This window comes from Dasypus novemcinctus, chromosome 9 (genome assembly GCF_030445035.2).
Source record: "Dasypus novemcinctus isolate mDasNov1 chromosome 9, mDasNov1.1.hap2, whole genome shotgun sequence".
Lineage (NCBI taxonomy): Eukaryota > Metazoa > Chordata > Mammalia > Cingulata > Dasypodidae > Dasypus > Dasypus novemcinctus.
In genome coordinates, this window is record NC_080681.1 from 110,206,323 (window position 1) to 110,224,394 (window position 18,072).

The window sequence follows — 18,072 nt, forward strand, 5'->3', positions numbered from 1 at the left end:
AAGGCAGATCGGAAGAAAAGAAAACATTTGTGGTAGGAGGCAGGGATTCGGAGTATTTTAAAATAGTAAACTGTTTTATCTCGTAACGTATTTTACTTTCCTGTCAAAGAGAAGGAAAAAGGGGCAGAGAGGTATAATCCGCATCTAAAAGGTGTCTCAACTGAGAGTAAAATACAGTCCTCAAAGGAGTAAGCTCTTTCTTCGTCAAGACTTGGCCACCCAGAATAACTGCTTCCCAGAGATTTTACAAATTGTTCAAGTGTGGTTTCTCTAGCAGAAGCAGCTATTGAAACTACCGTTTTCATTAAGGAAAGAAAAAAAAAAAACAGAGGAGTCCTGCTTGCAAGGTTCGTGGTCCGGCCAGGCTTGGAGGGAAGCCATGCCAAGCAGAGGGAGAAGGTATTGGCGACATGGTTGGCAAACAGAGCAGTAAGTATCAATTCTCTGTGAAGCAAGAGGGAACTTGCAGATCTGGCGTGTCCTTCCTGGTGCCGATAGCACAGAACCAGAGCAGAAGCTCAAACAGCTGCAGACTCAATGGAGAGAATTCTCATACTGAGCTATGAACTTTGGATTTCCCATAAGAACTTCGCAGAAGATTTCCAGGTTCCATCTTGTTCTCGGGAGAACTCAAACATTCCAGTACTTGGGTAACGTCCTGAAGACACAGAATCTGTTTCCCCACCTCTCCCACATGCCATCCCCCTGCTCAGAAACCTTCAGCGGCTTCCCCCTGAGTGTAGCCCCACAGCACTGCCTTAAAAGGTCCCAAACTGCAAGCCTAGCCTTAGCACCTACAGCAGTCCCCTTCGGGCACCCAATACTGTATCACCCCCAGTCTTCGCTCATTTGATTGTTCACCTGGGAACTCCCTTCCCCGACCATCTTTCACATGGGGAAGGACTTTCTAAGCTTCAAAGCCATGGAAGAAACCACAAAGGAAATGTTTGACAGATTCGTGCTATGTAAAATCAACAATTCCGGTGTGATTAAAAAATACTAGCAAAATGAAAAGACAAACAACTGGAAAAAGTTTGCAGCAAATACCACAGACAGATGGTTAGAATCCTTAATTTAGAAAGAACCCACATAAATCAATAAGAAAAACACAAAAATGTCCATAGATAGAAGGGCAAAGGACATAAACAATAAAAAGCCCATCTAAATGGCCAATAAAAATTTTGGGGTGTGGGGGTGGAGCTCAGTCCCTCTTAAGGTCAAAGAAATGCAAATAGCAAATGTGAAAAAGTGGATACTGCTCCCCAAGAGCAGGAGCCCGGGACGGCAGCCGGTGCAGGGGTGGGGCTGGGGGGTGGGAACTTGCCCTTGGTGAAATACTTCTGGCAGGTCACTTGGTGATATTTATCAAAAGCCGGAAAAGAGTTCCTACCTTTTTGACCTCATTCTTGCCATTTCCTTAGAAACTCTCTGGCAAATAATTTGGTGGTATCTATCAATCTCCTGAACATGCTCATGCTTTTGGCTCACATTTCTGATGATTGCCTCCAAAACCTAGAAGTTGAAGTACAGCTGAGGACATGCACACAGAGAGGTCGACTGTGAGGAAAATGTGGAATAATGAACAGCTGGACACAACCTAAATTGTCCTAGAGTTGGGAATGACTGAATCCATTACTGAAAACCTTGGGGAAAGAGATATATTAATAGTATTCAAGCATTCCAGATGAAGTGGGAAATTGCTTATGGTGTAATAAATTTGTCATAGAAGATAATCTCTTAAATTTAAAAAATAAAAAATTCTAACCCATAGGCTGAAAAACACACCACAAAATGGATGGCCTCTGGGTGGTGGATTTGGGGGAAATTTGTGTTTACTTTCTTTTCTCTTTTCTGTACTTTTCACAATTTCTACAATGAGCAGAATCACCTTGATAATCATTTAAACAGTAAGCCCCTTTTTAAAAAATTGTTCTCCTTGATACCCTTTGATTTTCCTTGCAATAAGCGATCGTTCCCCTTATGAATGGGCCCAGGGTAAGCTCAATCAATATTTGTAAACGAATAGATAGCACTTTACATCTCCTGGGAATCATTTCTCACCTGCCTTTATTGCCTGGTGATTTGCCTTTATGTCTTTTCTCCCTTGTGATCCTGGACACTCTGGAAAGGCCGAGATCACTTATCTTTATTTATTCACCCTTCTAGCCAGGGCCTTGTACCCGGGAGTGTTATTTTTTAAATGAATGGAGCATTCCGTAGAGCCACCTATGTGTCTATTTTTTTAAAAACATGAGATAAAGATTCTGGAGGTCAAGGATTATTTGTTAACCCCATTCATTAGGAAGCCAGGGAACTCCCCAAAAGCCAAGAGGAACGATGATGTCAGAGAATCGAGATGTGGTTCTAGTGGCAACTCCACCCCTACCTGGTGATCAGCACGTGTTTAGGCCAAATGTGCTCTCTAGTCCTGAGAGCACTGTGCTCAGAGTCCCTACTCTGCAACTAACCAGCTCTGGGGCCTTGGGCAAATCGTTCATTCTTAGCTCCTTCAGTGATGAGACAATGGTCTTGAACTTTTTCCCGCTCAGTGTTACCATGATTTCTAAGTCACATCTGATAATGAAAGTCAGTGTAGGTTATCAAATTGAAAGGTAACTTGAGAACATTACAGACTTTTTCTTTAAAATAAAAAAAATCTCTATTGATAATTAAATCAATACCGTGTGCCTGGGAACGAAAGCCCAGTGATTTGGGCTCTATTCATAGTTTTTGTTTTTATCTCTGATCAAAAAGTTAAATTAAATTAAATTATAATAGGCAACCTCAAAATTCTGGCAAGGACCATAGAATTCCTGGAGGATCTGTAGAGATTAGGAGCAATTCCTCTGCAGCAAACTATTTAAGAGAAGGAGAGGAAATCATTTAAATAAAAGTGTTTCCAATTAAGGGCGAGTGGAGTGAGGTCTGGGCTTCTCTTCTCCTGCCCTTCCTGGGCGGGCTGGGCCACAGTGGGACAGTTTAGCTGGCTTAGAGTGACCTCTGCAGGCAGCGGGGAGTTGTGCAACCGTCTCTGAGCCAAGAGGTGAAGAGGCCCCCCTGCTCGCCCTGGCCTCCCAGAAGCCCCTCCTACTCACAGGACCCTTCCTCTTTCAAGCAGAACCTGGGCACCAGTGCCCCGGGCACACGGTGTCAGAACACTCTGGCATGTGGTGCAGCGCTGCTCAGAGATGTATCCACCAAGTGCAATGAATGTCCCATGATGATGGAGGAGGTCATGGTTATGGGAGGAGTGGGGTGAGGGGCGTGGGGAGTATATGGGGACCTCATATTTTTTCAATGTAACATTAAAATTAATTAAAAATAAAAAATAAAAATAATTTTTTTAAAAAGAACACTTTGGTCTTGCTTCTGTCGCCTCCACCTGACCGCGTGCCCTGAGGCCAGAGCTGGACGTGGTGCAGCCATGAACTTCCTGAGCTTCCCAGGAGAAAAGCCTACTGCGAGCTCTCTGCTCCTTCACTGTTAGGCTGAGAAACCACCCTTCCTGGATTTCCAACTTCAGACCCTCCCAACCTAGGGAAGGTGATAGCATCAAATCCCTGGCTGTGGTTAAGCTCTGGAGCCACATAGTCTCTATTCGTTCGTGGCTGTGTGGCCTTGGCCAACTTATTTGACCTCTCTGTTTTAACATTTCCTTATCTAAAAAATATATAGGGATAACAATAGTCTCTAGTTTATCCGATTATTGAGATGATTAGAAAACTTGAAACATATTTTTAAAATTAGCCCAGTGACTGGTACATAATCAGCATCCAATGAAAATTATTTATTCTAGTTATGTGAAGAAACTGAGGTACATCCGTTTTCTCTTTTATAGGAAACAGTATTGGAAATGTCACTTGCTTTTCATCCTGAAAAGATGACCCAGTGCCAACCCTCCTCACGTGATGCTTTCCTCCTCACAGCGTCAGAGGGGAGTTCCCAGTTGGAGCTGCGGTCGTCTTCCTAGAGATAATGCCATCGTGCAGGGCTTAGCGCCGAGTGCCCTTGCAGGAGGCCTCCCTGCCTGTGCTACTAGAGCAGCCCTCCTCGGCCCTGTAGGCCGCTTCTGGCCAGGTGGCGCTCGATGGCTCCTGGAGTGCGCAGCTTTGCGGGTGGGCGGTCTGCCTGGTGGGCTCCGTGAGTGCAGGGATCTAGCACCTCGTTGGCCACCACATCCCAGCCCGAGCTCAGTGGCGGGCACACAGTAGGCGCTCAGCAAATAGCGCTCAGTCACAGGGGCGCTAGCAGGCCTCTGCATCCTCTGGGCCTGGGGCCGCGGGGAGCGCGGAGGGGCCCCCCGGAGCCCCTCGAGGCTAACCGCAGCAGAACGCCGCGAGCTGCGCCGCCCAAGGGCTTCCTCCAGCGGCCTTCTCCGCCTCCGGCAGCTCGGGGTTTTGCAGATGTGCTAAAGTGTTAGAGAAGTGCAAGACGCCAGCACACGCTCGGCTCCGCGTCTGGTGGAAGCCGAAGCCCACCGGGTGCCCTGACCTCAAAGCAGGGTCTCGCCTCCCCTCCGCGGAGGGCGCGGGGTCCCGGCCCTGCCTCTGCCCGGGCAGGAGGCGCCGAGGTGCAGATCAGCGGCTGCGCCAGAGAACGTCCGTTCGCCACAGGAAGGAGGGAAGGAGGCCAGAGGTGCCTTCACAACACGCAGCAGCCCCGACAAATCTGATAAAGAGGAAGGAAGCAGACGACGCTGCTGAAGGGAGCTGACAGCTCCTCAAACCGACGAGGTCCTGCAGCTGTCAAGGCCGCTTGCAGAGGCGGCCCGAAGGCGGGGCACCGGCGCCCCCTGCTGGCCACTCCGAGCACCATGCACCCGGAGACACGCAAGCGCGCACGCCTTGAGCTGCCAGGACCGGCTGCTGCCTCGTTCCCCAGCTGGTAGAGCCCTCTGTGGGGGATGCAGGGATTGTCTGTGCCTCTGGCCTCTACTCTGTCCCTATGGAAAAAGAAACCTGTCCCAGAGAACACACAAGATTGACCCCCAGCTAGAACTCTACTTACCCCCGCAGCCCAGTTATTTTGGCCATCTGGAATAAAGGAGCCAAGTTCACCCTCAAGAGAAAAGCAGGCATTGCCCGCTTTTTGCTATATCCTCTGGGTCCTAGTTTTGGCCTTGTCACTTAGTAGGTGTGTGGCCTGGGGCAAGTTCTTAACCGTCCTGTGCTTGTTTCCTTATCCATAAAAATGGGATTAGTCTCTACTTCCTAAAGTTGTTAGGGAGACTGGGCTAATAATATATGTAAAATTCTTAGAATGGCACATCATTTACTGAAATTAAAATTTAAAATTCCCTGTGAAAGTTATTGGCTTGTTGAACTTGCTGTAATGTGTTCCCAATTCTGGTGATTTTCTTGCTATTTTTCCATTATTGGTCACGGTCAGCAAACATTTTATGATGTCAACTCTTTGAAATTTGGGGTTTGCTTTATGGACCAGCATATGGTCTATTTTGCTAAAACTTCCATGTGTACTTGAATGTGCATTATGCAGTTGCTCTATGTCAGTTAGGCCAAGTTAGTTAACCGTGTTTTTCAAATCTGCTATATTCTCACCAGGTTGTCTTTTCCTGCTTGTTATCTCAAGTTATGATTGAGGATTTATCTATTTGTCCTTTCAGCCTGATCAACTTTTGCTTTATGTATTTAATGCTGTGTTAATAGATGCATAGAAATTTAGGACTGTTATGTCTTCTTAATAGTATTAGTTCCCTGGGTGCTAAAACAAATACCATACAATGGATTGGCTTAACAGGAATTTGTTGCCTCGTGGTTTCAAGAGGCTAGACGGCTTGCTTCCTCTGGGGTATCTTCTGGCTGGCCTTGGCAATCTCCCAGTTCTTCTCCTCACTCAGGTTTCTCCCCCAGAAGTAATCAATGTGCTTAATATTAGTGTACAGTTATTACGTTGATTTTTGTTGCTCAATTTTGTTTCCAGCAATCCAGCTAAATTCTGTTATTTCCAATAGTTTGTTTTCGGCCTTGTCTAGTTATATATGTTTATCTGTAAAAAGTAACCATTTTGTCACATCTTTTCTATTCCTAATTCCTTTTTCTGGTCTTACTGCATTCACTAGGACATCTCTAATAAGGTGGCTGGATAATGGCTGCAACAGAGAGCAACTGTGTCTTATTCCTGACTTTAACGAATGGGTTTCTGTCTTCATGTACAACATTTGCTGTAAGTTCTTGATGTAAGTTATTAGGTTTTTTGTTTTGTTTTTAATTACCTCTGGTCCTATTTTTGCTAAGAAAGAGTATTATGAAAGTTTTCATATAATTCTTTTTTCTGTGCTTATTGAGATGATCAAATGCATTCTCCTTTTAACTATTAAATATGCAGAATCTTCCATTTGCAGGAAAAAAAAATATAGTCTCAAATAATACCTTCACCCCAAGTTATTTTCATGAAGGGGAAAAAAAAAAAAGAATCCTTTAAGATAGTGAAAATATACTTTATTTTTTAATACAATAGCTGCCAGCAATATACTGGTGTATGAGTTCCAAGAGAGAAGAAAATAAAAGCATTCTAGTAAAAGCTTCCATTTGCCTTTTCAAGCAGTTCTAAAGAAAATACTCAAATTCTGTTCAACATTATGGGCTGGGGAATGGAACATCATTTTTTCCATGATAAAAATATAATTATGGTGTCCCCAATCTTGATAATTTGTAAAGGGTAGAATAAAAAGGCCCCTATAGTATATCAATAATGAATGCCTCCCTCTCTTTGAATCATATACTGATTATAACCAGTGTAAGAAATTAATCAATAAACTTAATGAAATGTGCATGAAAAAATAATTTCTATTTCCTCTCTTTTTAACTCTGTAGGTATTTTTTAACTGGATTTTTTTTTAATGCACAGAAACAAAAGCTATCTACATACAACTCTGGAGAGATTTAAAACCCAGCAGAGGTACAATAGTAATGCCTAAATTCTAGAGTGTATCAACATTGTGTAAGAATAAATGTCAGAAATCTCTTAATCTCTTATACAGATTGCTTAAGGGTTTACACATAAATTACGAAGGCCAAAGTTACTGTGAAATAATGTCTCATTTGAATTTTATCACAAAAGTTAATACTAGTAAAGGTAACAGAACTGTATAGAAAATTTGCATCTACATTTTTTTAAAAAGATAACTGAAATAGTACAGAGCTTTCTACCTGTTGAACACAAAACTTACTCAAAATTCCATGGAAATTAGTGAGACTTCCAATTCAAACTCTTCTCTCCTCACTGGATTAAGGGGGAAATTATTGAGTAGTTGAGAATATCAGCTGATTTCCATTATGTCAACCAAACACTACCTGAAGTCACCATAAAAACTTTTATGTCCCAAATCTCCCAAGATTTTTAAGCTATGATCTTTCCATGAAGATATGATGAGATGAAAGCATAAGAATCATCTTTCTTCTTAGCTTCTATCCATTTGCCAACTCAATTTCATCTGACTAACTTCCTGGACTTTAAAAGACAATGAGAAGAGTAAATATCCAAGGTGAAAATACTTTACAACTAAGTTGCAGAATGTGTTTTTCAACAGTATATTTTGAGGAACATAGCACTTTCCTCTATTAGCCCTTCACTTTATACTACTTGTCCACCATACAGGAAAAAGAACAGGTACCCCTTCTTTCAAATATTTTTTATACTTTAAAATTATCCGGCAAGGTTTAACATTGCCTAAATGCTAAATTGTTACTATTTAAAAAGGAGAGGAAGGTGATCATTCCTGCCTCTGTACTGGTATAGACGTAAACATCTTTACCCACAGAAGCAAATGAAATATAAATCCTCAACAGATAATCTGTGGGAAGTACCTGATACTGCTCTTTCTGGAACCAGATAAATGATCATCCAGTATCTAATTAAAAAAGATGTGTGCCAAAACTTGTGATCAGCAATAAGTTCTAAGAAAGGAAAGATAAAGGAGTATTCCTGAGCCCAATGGATATACTGTGGAGCTTTTCCTATCATCTTTGTATACCAACCTAATTAATGATATGTAAAAAATGGAGTATGCTTATAAAAGTCTGGCTGCTTCCTAAGGACAGGGCTTACTAGATGTGTGCATATGAAAGGAAGTAAAACATTGCCACTGTAAAGCAATAATAAGCTTAAATTTTTCAAAAAACAACCTAGGAGAAATAGCACTTCTTAAGCAATATTTTGATAAAAATTATAAAATATTACCAAAAATGTATTATAACAACCAGAGTCTTTGGAATAGCATTTAGAAAGTTCATTTTAAAAACACAAATGAAAAAGTAAATAGCAAACTTTCTTTTTATTTTCACCAAGTTCATCCTCCCCGTTAGAGCAAATAATTCCTGGTTTAGGATTTCAATTTAAAAAACAAAAAACAAAATTCATGCAGTGTGCTATTTCTCAACATGGCTGTAGAAAAACTTAACTCATGGAAGTGCACTGATTGATATTAGGCAGAAATGAAGTAAATACACACTCACCACAACTATAATTTAGTCCAAAAGGAGTAAATAATCCTCTACCCAAAGTCTAACATTAAATGGGAGCAGAATGAGAAAGTTGGTAATCTGTGTGTTTTATCTTCACTTTTAATATAGGATGGATAATTCATTCTTTACAAAAATTGTCTAATTAAATGTGCTTTAGAAACAAAATTTTACTTAATATTTTGACAAATCCACCCCACATTCCTTTAGGCTAATTTCTGCAAGTGTTAATTCTGACATTACTAATCACTGTACTCCTAATGCTAACTCAACTAAATATTAGTTCATGTAGTGTTGCTCAAAAGATCTACAAACAACAAAGGTCTATGTTTACCCAAAAAAAGAGCATTTTAAAATAACAACAAAATGGAAGAAAGCAATAATGTTCCAAATAAATGGCACTGGGCAAATTACATGTAACAAATAACTGATTTAGATAAGATTATCAGGTGTCCACTGGTTTCTCTCATCAAGATAAAATGCTTGAGTAAGATCTTGAGAATACCATCCCCTCTGTCTAAATTTTCAGCTTCTATATAGTATCCGATATTATAACTGGTATAAAGGTTAAATGCCTTTAGACAAAAATAAAAATCTATCTACAAAGCATAAGAGCAAAATCTGTAGTGACTCTTCATAAAAGGCTCTCTTCTCTGGTGGTAATATCCTTTAGTACATATCCAGGATAGACTAAATTGAAACAGAATATTTCTGATACAGTAGCAATCCTTTCATATACTTTTACTAAATATTATAAAATTCCAAAAATACATAAATATTCCTTGTACCATGCGTTATGCACCAGTTTGGGGCAGACTGATGAAGTCATGGTTACCATTTTAGCAGTTAAACATTACACCTCAAAAGTTCTGCCATCTATGCACAGTGTGTGGTGAGGGGTCTAGAGAGATGACAAGCTACCTCTAATCTGAAAAGTTTGTGATGGAATGGCTCCAAATTAGAGGTGAGAGGAATTTGGGTAGGGGAGATAAGCAGGGGAAGAAAAATTAAAAATAATACTGCTTAGGAGTGTATATTTTAAGATAGCTACTATATCTCGTCTATCCTTTATCCTAATCTTGAATAACTGCATGTTCATGCAAAATAAAATTTCTACTTTATAGGAAGAGGAGCAGTCTGTTAGGAAAAGCATATTCTGTTAGGGGAAGATATGAAGACATCTCTCTCATAAGGGCCATTTTACTTGGTGAGTCTTTTGGCTACATCACTATATGCTATTTCAACCTCCTTATCGCTGGGACATGTATTGGTGAACTCATCCCTACTATAAGCATTAGTTAAGTATCTCCAGATGCCGGTCATTTCTTTTGGGATATCAAAGTTGCGATACTTTTTGGCCACCACCTGAAATACAAAGAGATCAAAAGTTAACAGATTTAAAGACAATTAACTAAAACAATTTTTAAAAAATTAATTAGTTAACATTTATTTTCTATCTCTTATAAACCAGATATAGCTGTGATTTTAGAAGAGTTAATTCTAATTAAGGGTTGCTTCTATTTAGAAATAAGCCTACCACTTTCATTCTAACTAGAGTTATAAATAATGACCAGGACTGCAAAGCCACACCGGGAATTCAAGTATGATAGTGATTGCGAATACCACACTGGTTATCCACTTAGAAATTTGACAATATTAAGTCAGTATAAAAAACTCCAATTTAAGTTAGCTTTTATATCTTTGAACTTTTATGCAGTCACAGGAAAAAAAAATATGTATATTATTCAACTTCCTCATATGCCAAGACATAATTTTCCATTTAATTAACTCCAGAGTGTCTCAACCACATCTAAACACCATTAAGTTACACTGGGGAATCCTAGTCATATAGCAGAAGATCAGAAACAGTACAAAGGAAGTGTTATCTTAATATACAGAATATGAGATCTAATGGCAATTTGACACCACATCTGACGGGCCCTACCTTGACAATGTGCAGTTTGGGCAGCAGGTTGCAATCAGCTAATGTCATTTCATTGCCATCCAGAAATTTACGTGTAGAAAATTTAATGTCCTCCATACTATTCTCATCAATTTCATCAGGGAGGGGAGAATTCAGATATTCATCCAGTTTCTGAAGTGTTTTCAAGAGACCCCTCTCCAGTGCTGAAAGAAAGACGGGACTGTATCAAGAAGGAAAATTACCCAAACCCCAAAGTAGAAGCATGACTGCTTCATTCAGTAACTGTTTATCAAATCCCTATTCTGACACTCAGCACTGCAAAATAAGACAAAATTTCCTATTCTCCTGGAACTTATTTACATGGGGGTAAGGGGTGGGGGAAAATGGGACTAATGAATGTGTTCAGGTAAACATGTAAAGAAGTATGACAGTTTCAGACGGTGGTATCTGTAAAAACTTGTTAATAACTAAACTCCCCACACATGAACACATCATGGCCCAGCACAACTGATGTTTAAACTGGAAGAAAGGATGAGAAATGGCAAATTTATTAATTCAAATGTAGGAAAAGAAAATCTTGCTCCCCCGAAGTACATTTGGATTTATCACCAAGAAATGTGTTAAGAAACTCCAATGCAAACAATTCAAGCAAAAAGCTTCTACGTCAAAGGGTTTATTTGGGGAATTTTTTACACTAACAACACATACGATGCCAAGAACAGCAGTATCTTAGATGCCAAGAACAGCAGTATCTTATCTATTCTTAGCCAAATAGATTAAGACGTTATAATTGTGATGATTCAAAGAGAGTTAAAATGGAGCCACCACTGTGTATCTGGAAAGCAATGATTAATCTGAACATTTTTAGGAGTACAACATACATGCAGAAAAAAACACAAATCTTGAAAAAGATTACTAATGATGAATTATTACAAAATGAACAAACTGGTGAAACCCAGAACATGAAATTGAAAACTACCAGCTCACCTAGAAGTCTTCCTCGTGCCCCTCCCAGTGGTATATCCCCCTCCCCCTCAAAGTAATCATAGTTTGATTTCTGAAACAGTAGTTTTACTCAACTTTTGAACTTACATGTAGGAAACCATATATGTATCCTTTGGTTTCCGGCTTCTTTTGTTCAACATTATGCTTGTAAGAGTTGAAGATACTGTATTTGGTTGGTGCAAAAATAATTGTAGTTTTGCATTGTTGCAATCTGCCATTTGATATTGGAATACTTTATTAAATAAATGTGGTTACGTTATACATCATTTTAATGTGCATTTCTTGCTTTATGTTTTGTTGGGGTTTTTTTGCTAATGACATTATTTGCTGTTTATTTTCTATTTATTTTAGACTTTGGAAATGATGTTAGACAAAAAGCAAATTCAAGCGATTTTCTTATTTGAGTTCAAAATGGGTTGTAAAGCAACAGAGACAACTTACAACATCAACAACGCATTTGGCCAGGAACTGCTAATGAACGTACAGTATGGTGGTGGTTCAAGAAGTTTTTGCAGGGGGCGGCAGACTTGGCCCAGTGGTTAGGGCATCCGTCTACCACATGGGAGGTCCGCGATTCAAACCCCAGGCCTCCTTGACCCGTGTGGAGCTGGCCCATGCGCAGTGCTGATGCGTGCAAGGAATGCCCTGCCACGCAGGGGTGTCCCCCGTGTAGGGGAGCCCCACGCACAAGGAGTGCACCCTGTAAGGAGAGCTGCCCAGCGCGAAAGAAAGTGCAGCCTACCCAGGAATGGTACCGCACACACGGAGAGCTGACACAAGATGATGCAACAAAAAGAAACACAGATTCCCGTGCCGCTGACAACAGAAAGTGGACAAAGAAGATGCAGTAAATAGACACAGAGAACAGACAACTGGGGTGGTCGGGGAAGGGGAGAGAAATAAATAAATAAATAAATAAATAAATAAATAAATAAATAAATCTTAAAAAAAAAAAAAAAAAGAAGTTTTGCAAAGGAGACAAGAGCCTTCAAGATGAAGAGTGTAGTGGCTGGCCATCAGAAGTTGACAACGATGAACTGAGAGCAGTCATCGAAGCTGAACCTCTTAAACTACATGAGAAGTTGCCGAAGAACTCAATGTGGACCATCCTATGATTTGGCATTTGAAGCAAACTGGAAAGGTTTTCAAGCTCAATAAGTGGGTGCCTCATGAGCTGACTGAAAATCAAAAAAAATTGTGGTTTTGAAGTGTTGTCTTCTCTTATTCTATGCAACAACAAACCATTTCATGATCGGATTGTGATGTCTGAGGCAAAGTGGATTTTATACGACACCTGCTCAGTGGATGGACTGAGAAGCTCCAAAGTACTTCCCAAAGCCAAACTTGCACACAAAAAAAGGTCATGGTCACTGTTTGGTGGTCTGCTGCCAGTCTGATCCACTACAGCTTTCTGAATCCTGGTGAAATCATTACACTGAGAAGTAGTCTCAGCAAATCAATGAGATGCACTAAAAACTGCAATGCCTGCAACTGGCATTGGTCAACAGAAGGGGCCCAACTCTTCTCCACGATATAGCCCAACCGCGTGTTGCACAACCAACACTTCAAAGTCGAATGAATTGGGCTACGAAGTTTTGCCTCATCCACCATATTCACCTGACCTCTCTCCAATGGATACCACTTCTTCAGGTATCTCAAAAACTTTCTGCAGGGAAAACACTTCCACAACCAGCAGGATGCAGAAAATGCTTTCCAAGAGTTCATCGAATCCCAAAGCACAGATTTTTATGCTAAAGGAATAAACAAACTTATTTCTCTTTGGGAAAAATGTTTTGACGTAATGGTTCCTATTTTGATTAATAAAGATGTGTTTGAGCCTAGTTATAGTGACTTAAAATTCACGGTCCAAAACCACAATTACTTTTGTACATAATACAAACCAGATCATACATTTTTGTTATTATATGGCATCCCATTATATGATTATATATAACAAGTAATTTATCCATTCTACTGTTGATGCAGTTTGTATTATTTCTAGTTTGGGGTTATGACTGTGTAAAAAATATTCCTGTGCAAGTCTTTGTGGTGCATGTATGTTCATATTCCACTCAGAAATGGAGCTTGTAGATTATAGGGTATGCACATGTTCAGGTTTAGTTGAAACTGCTGAACAATTTCACTCATTCTACCCAACCAAGAGCAGTGTCTGAACATTCTAGCTATTCCCTACCTTAAACAATACTTGGCATTATCAGTCTTTCATTTACTCCATTGGGGAAAACAGTTTTAATTTATATGTCCCTGATGACAAATAAGGTTGAACACCTTTTGTTATGTTTACTGACACTTTCAGAAATCTCTTTCTGTAGAGTGCCTTTTGCTCATTTTTTCCATTTAACTGTCTTATTGATTTGTAGTTCTTTATATATTATGAATGCAAATCCTTATGTATTACACATACCCTCTCCTCTTTTTACACCCTTAGTGGTGACTTTTGATAAACAGTAGTTACTAAATTTAATGTAGTCCAATTTACCAATTTTTCTCTTATGATCAATGCTTTAATTTTAGCATTAGTATGTCAATTTACACACACACACCACACAAACACAAACCTGTTGGACGACTTTTGAATGATCTACAGATTCAACACAATCCCAACTTGAGAAGAAATGGCATCTTTATAATATTGAGTCTTCTATAGTATACAAAATCAACATTTCATTGTTTATTTCTTTCATTAATATTTTATGTTTTCTATGTAGAGGCCTTAGCCATCTTTTGTTAGATTTATTCCTAAGTATCTGAAATTTTGTGACAGTATAAATATTTTATATACATTTTATAGTTTATTGATAGCCTGCAAAGATAACAGATTTTAATAATAAACTCATATCCAACAAACTTGCTAATTCATTTTTTTATTCTTATAAATCCAAAATCTTTTGCATTTTCTACATACACAATTACACTGCCTGAGAACAAATAAAAAATTTATTTCTTCCATTCCAATTCTCATACATTTCCTTTTTCTTGTTTTATTGTACTGGTTAAGACCATTGGTACAATGTTAAACAAAAGTGACAGTAAGCATCCAATCTTAAGCATTAAGTATGATGTTTGCTCTAACTTGGATTTTCTTCACCATTTTAAAGAAGTTCCCTCTTGTACCTAGCTTGCTAAGACTTTTTAAAAACCATCCTTTTTATCGTATTATATCCTAGCAAATCTTTTTCTGCTTCTTTTAAGTTGATCATTTAATTTTTCTCCTTTATTCTATTAATGTGATGATTTACACAGATTTTTTTTCTTTAAGGAGGTACTGGGTATTGAACCCAGGATCTTGCACATGGGAAACAGATGCTCACACAAATTGCTTACAGAAAGCTATGAAATAAACATGTCCCTTAACAACAACAAAAAGTTGGGAAATACTCCCTTTTTCCTGTTACTGGAAGAGCATGTGAAAGACATGTTATTTTTTCAAAAACTTCGAAAAATTCATCAGTGAAGCCATCTGGATCTGGCATTTTCTTTGTGAAATGAAAAGTTGAGATCTAAGACTATTTGCATTTTCAATTCCTTATGACAATTGTTACACTGTGTTTTATAGAGATTTTTCAAATTTATAAGCATAAAATGTTTCTAATATCCTCCAAAAATCATTTAAAATATTAAGATCTGTAGTAATCCCCCCTTTCATTCCTTAATATTGGTTATTTGTGCCTCTTACTTTTCTTGATTTTTCTCATCAAGGATTTATTATTATTGATTACACTTTTCAAAGAACCAACTTTTAGCTTTGCTGATTCTATGTTTGTTTTTTTTATTAAATTCTGCTTGTTTTTATATCCTTTCCTCTATTTTTGTTGGGTTTAATTTGCTGACCTTTTCTAACCTTGAGGTGGGTGGAGAGTTTTGTTTTGTTTTGTTTTAAGAGGTACCAGGGATTCAACTCAGGACCTTGTACTGGGAAACAGGCACTCAAAGTGAGGTGGATATTTTTAAAGCATCAATTTTCAGCTCTTTTCTAACATATGCATTTAAAGATATAAATTTCCCTCTAAGCACAGCTTTAGCAATAGCCCACACATTTAGACGTGCTGTATTTTCATTATGTTATTTTTTTCAACCTATAGGTTACTGAGAAATGTAGAATTTTCTAGCTATAATTTTGTTACTATATCTTGCTTATTTTCATTGTGATCAGAGTAAGAATTCTGTATAACTTCAATTTTCTATAAAATGTTTTTAGATTTGCTTTATGGCCTAGATTTATACTTAAATTTGGTAAGTGTTCCACATTTTAAAAAATGTTCTGAAGTTGCTGGGTACAGACAGTGTTACATATATGTCAATGAGATCAACAATATGTATTGTTCAATTTTGCTATATTTTTATTTTCTCTTTTTGACCAATTCTAACAGGTACAAGAGAGGTGAGTTAAAATCCCTCACTATGATTGTGGTTTAGTCTATTTCTCTTTTGGTTCTGCTTTATTTATTTTGCTATATATACTTTGAGGTCTGTTATTTGGTGATACAAATATAGAACTATATCGTCCTGGTAAATTAATTTTGAAATCAGTATGATACATCCCTCATTATCTCTAGTCATACTTCTTTCCTGCTTTCCCAATATCAGTATAGCACTGTCAACTTTCTTTGATTAGTGTTTGTACTACTTCACTTTCAACTTTCTAGTTTCTATATCACAGATCACACACACACACATTCATTCTTGTATGTAAGCAAGATAGTTTTATTTTTAATCAGTTGGCAAACTTTTCTTCTACTAGGATCATTTAAATCATTTATATTTAGTGTATATGTTAACCATAATAAAAACTTAAAATGTATAATATAAAATAGAAGGTATTCAGTTAGACACTGATTTTAAAATATGTTTAAAAATTAAAAAATGGAGAATTTCCACAAAGAACTGGAAAATTACAAAAAAGAATTAAATGGGTTTTATAATTTAAAAATACAGTATCTGAAATTAAGAACTCGAAAGATGAGCTTTAACAAATTAGACAACAATGAAGAAAGAATTTGTGAACTGGAAGATAGGTAATATCTAGATGGAAGCACAGCATGACAAAATAAAAAAAATACAGAAGAGTATAAGGCACGTGGACCACAGTGGAAAAGGTCTGACATATATGTAACTGGAGAACCAGAAGAAGAGGAAAGAATGAAGCACAAGTTTTAGTAAAGAAATAATTGCCAAGAACTTGCCAAAACTGATAAAAGATAACCTATAAATAGAGTCAAGCATTACAAAAGCCATGCAGGAGGAAAGAGGGAAAAAACTGCACCTATACACATCAGAGTCAAATATCTTAAAAGTGACAGAGAAAAATCCTGCCAGGTAACGGTAAGACCAAGCACTGAACCTTAATAGAAACAAGGGAGTCCAGAAGACAATGGCATGAGATCTTCAAGAGCTAAAGAGAGAATAAAATAGAATTCTATAAGTAAAGAAATAAGTCTATAAGTATATTCTAAAAGTAACGAAACAAATACATTCATATTTTATTTTTTGCCTCAAAATAAAGTGTTTATATTTATAGCCCTGGATTCATATAGCTGTTAAACCTGCCAGTTTTGTCTTACTCTCTTTTCTATCTAAGCACATAGTAGATATTTTATTGACACTTGACCCAGATTTAGAGAGGTCAATAATTAAGTATAAAAATTTTGGATTTCTTAAATGTTTGGGGAAGATTCAAAAGGCAATTAGGTAAAAATGTAGAATGGACACCCAATTTAAAGTCAGATGAAATTTAAATTTATATCTTTGTAAGAAGCTAGAAATGAAGTACTCACTACATGTTGCTTTAGGAAAAAGAGCCTTTGAAATATAAGAATTAGTATTTTCACATAGGTAAATATCAGACTGTATTAGTCTGCCAAACGGGAGCTGATGCAAAGTACCAGAAATCTGGTGGCTTTTATAAAGGGTATTTATTTGGGATAAATCTTAGTTACAGGGGCCTAAAGAGTTCCACTCAGGGTTGCTTTCTCACCAAAGTCAGTTGACACATGATGCAGCAAGAGGGTCGGTCACTGATCTCTGCGAGGGTTCAGCCTTCCCCTTCGGGCTTCCTTTCTCTCAGGCTGGCATAGGACTTGTCTCTCAGGGCTTCTTCTCTCTCCTGACATAGGGCTCATTTCTTTCCAGGCTTTCTATATCGGTCTCACCTCTCTTCCCAAGGTCAGCTGTAAGCTATCAGGCAAATGGCTCATCTCTCCCCAGGACTTTAGCTGTTTGAGTCATCTCCTTTCTGTCACATGGCAGGATCAAAATGATAACGTCCTCCCCTTTTTCTGTGTGCCTTCTTGAGTGGGTGTTCATTTATACTGACCCACCAAGGGGGCAGGAACTCAACCTGAGTCAGGTCTTACTGAATTGGTCCAATCAAAGCCCTAATCTTAACATAATTTAATCAAGGGCCCCTCAACTGAATCCAGCACAGGGGTATCACACCCAGGGGAACAGATTTGTTTACAAACAGAATATTTCTCTTTTTGGGATCCACAAAAATAATCTCAAACTGTGACACAAATAGTAATGTGTTACCTCAAGTGACAAGATCAAAGATCAAACAACTACCTATTTTATTAATAAAAGGCCACCCTAATCATAGGCAGGATTAAGCTAATTTGTTTCTTAGAGAAAAAAGATAAGCAGCAA

The 18,072-nt window shown here is 38.3% G+C and overlaps 1 protein-coding gene across 1 annotated transcript in view; it reads right to left on the bottom strand.

The window, feature by feature from the left end:
• Positions 1 to 6,436: 6,436 nt before the first annotated feature.
• CLIC4 (chloride intracellular channel 4) overlaps positions 6,437 to 18,072 on the bottom strand; it is a 73,711-nt gene continuing 62,075 nt past the window's right edge. Inside the window, exons 5-6 of the mRNA XM_058304085.2 lie at positions 10,426 to 10,607; positions 6,437 to 9,845 (exon numbers count right to left, since the gene is read on the bottom strand). Coding sequence (XP_058160068.1) covers positions 9,681 to 9,845; positions 10,426 to 10,607 — 347 coding nt within the window. The 3' untranslated portion in view covers positions 6,437 to 9,680. The remainder of the gene's footprint in view (positions 9,846 to 10,425; positions 10,608 to 18,072) is intronic.